This window comes from Melampsora larici-populina (assembly GCF_000204055.1).
Source record: "Melampsora larici-populina 98AG31 unplaced genomic scaffold MELLAscaffold_56, whole genome shotgun sequence".
Classification (NCBI taxonomy): domain Eukaryota; kingdom Fungi; phylum Basidiomycota; class Pucciniomycetes; order Pucciniales; family Melampsoraceae; genus Melampsora; species Melampsora laricis-populina.
This window is the reverse complement of record NW_006768820.1, coordinates 565,755-566,855: the sequence shown is the minus strand read 5'-3', so window position 1 is coordinate 566,855 and position 1,101 is coordinate 565,755. Positions and strand designations below refer to the sequence as shown.

General features: G+C 39.3%; 1 protein-coding gene across 1 annotated transcript; it reads right to left on the bottom strand.

Moving 5' to 3' along the window:
* Nucleotides 1-268: 268 nt before the first annotated feature.
* On the bottom strand, nt 269-628 carry MELLADRAFT_30262 (uncharacterized protein; the record flags this gene model as incomplete). The annotated part of the gene is made up of 1 exon (XM_007416025.1): nt 269-628. A coding segment is annotated over one exon (360 nt), but the record flags the coding sequence as incomplete, so codon positions are not given.
* Nucleotides 629-1,101: the final 473 nt, after the last annotated feature.

Sequence of the window (1,101 nt, the reverse complement as noted above, 5' to 3'; positions counted from 1 at the left end):
CCCTCGAGCTTGGTTTAGTAGGCCAAAGTAATTTTCTATCGGTTTTTTGAGATTCACGGGGTTCACGAGATGGTCCAGATTGAGGTGCTTCGTCAAGGTAATTAAATTTTCCATTTTCATCAATCAAAGAATAAGTTTTCTTTTTAGTGAATCCATTAGTTTCCTTCATTTTAAATTGATTAATGTCGAATTGTGGATTACTATCTTGTTTCCATTCAGAGTCCATTGTGATATATCCACCAATACAATTCTGTGATGAGTGACCTTGATACTTTGCATAACCACCGTCAAGAATGTAAATTTCTTTGTAAAGTAAACCTTCTGTGCTATGTAATTCTTGATCCCGCTCTCGAACATAGGTCGCCATATTTGGACCTCTCATCGCCGAGAATTCACAATGAAAGATGAGTAATATACGCTTCCTACATTCAAGTCGTTTGGTTGCTATCGCAGTCATATCGGGAGAAAACAATTCTTGATCTATGATTTCTTTATCTGATATATTCTTGGCACCTTTTATATGTCCACCTTTGAATTCATTTGTCGATCGACAATCTATAATGAATTTTTTATAAATCTTATCTTTGTACATTCCTGAAATCAATTCATCCATTGTCGAAGCACAAATCCGAGAGATGTTACTCCCGCTCAGTTTGAAAGATGGTAAGATACTATCATTTGCCTGATGTGAAACCGATTTCTTCTTGGTTCTTCTTGCTGGCTTCGATGGCCCCGCTGAGAAGGGATCCTCGAACGGAAGAGGTTGTGAAGGCATTTCCAAAGGTGGCACTACAGCCTCATCGACAAATCGAACTCGTCTCTTGATTGGCTTCGATGGACCGGAGGAGATAACATCATGGCGGTCAAGGCAGTTTGATTCTCGTCTTGAATTTTCAAGTGGCCTGTCATCCTGCACAACTTTCGTTTCTCGGTTCGAAGTTCCTGGAAACAAAGAATCATCAAGTAAGAAAGACATATCACAATCAAAAATACTCAAGAAATGCAAAACTTACGAACGACATCACGCGAGGTTGAACGAGACGACTTCCGTTTTGTGGAATTCTTTGGAGGATTAATATTGAGCCCATCATCATCATCACG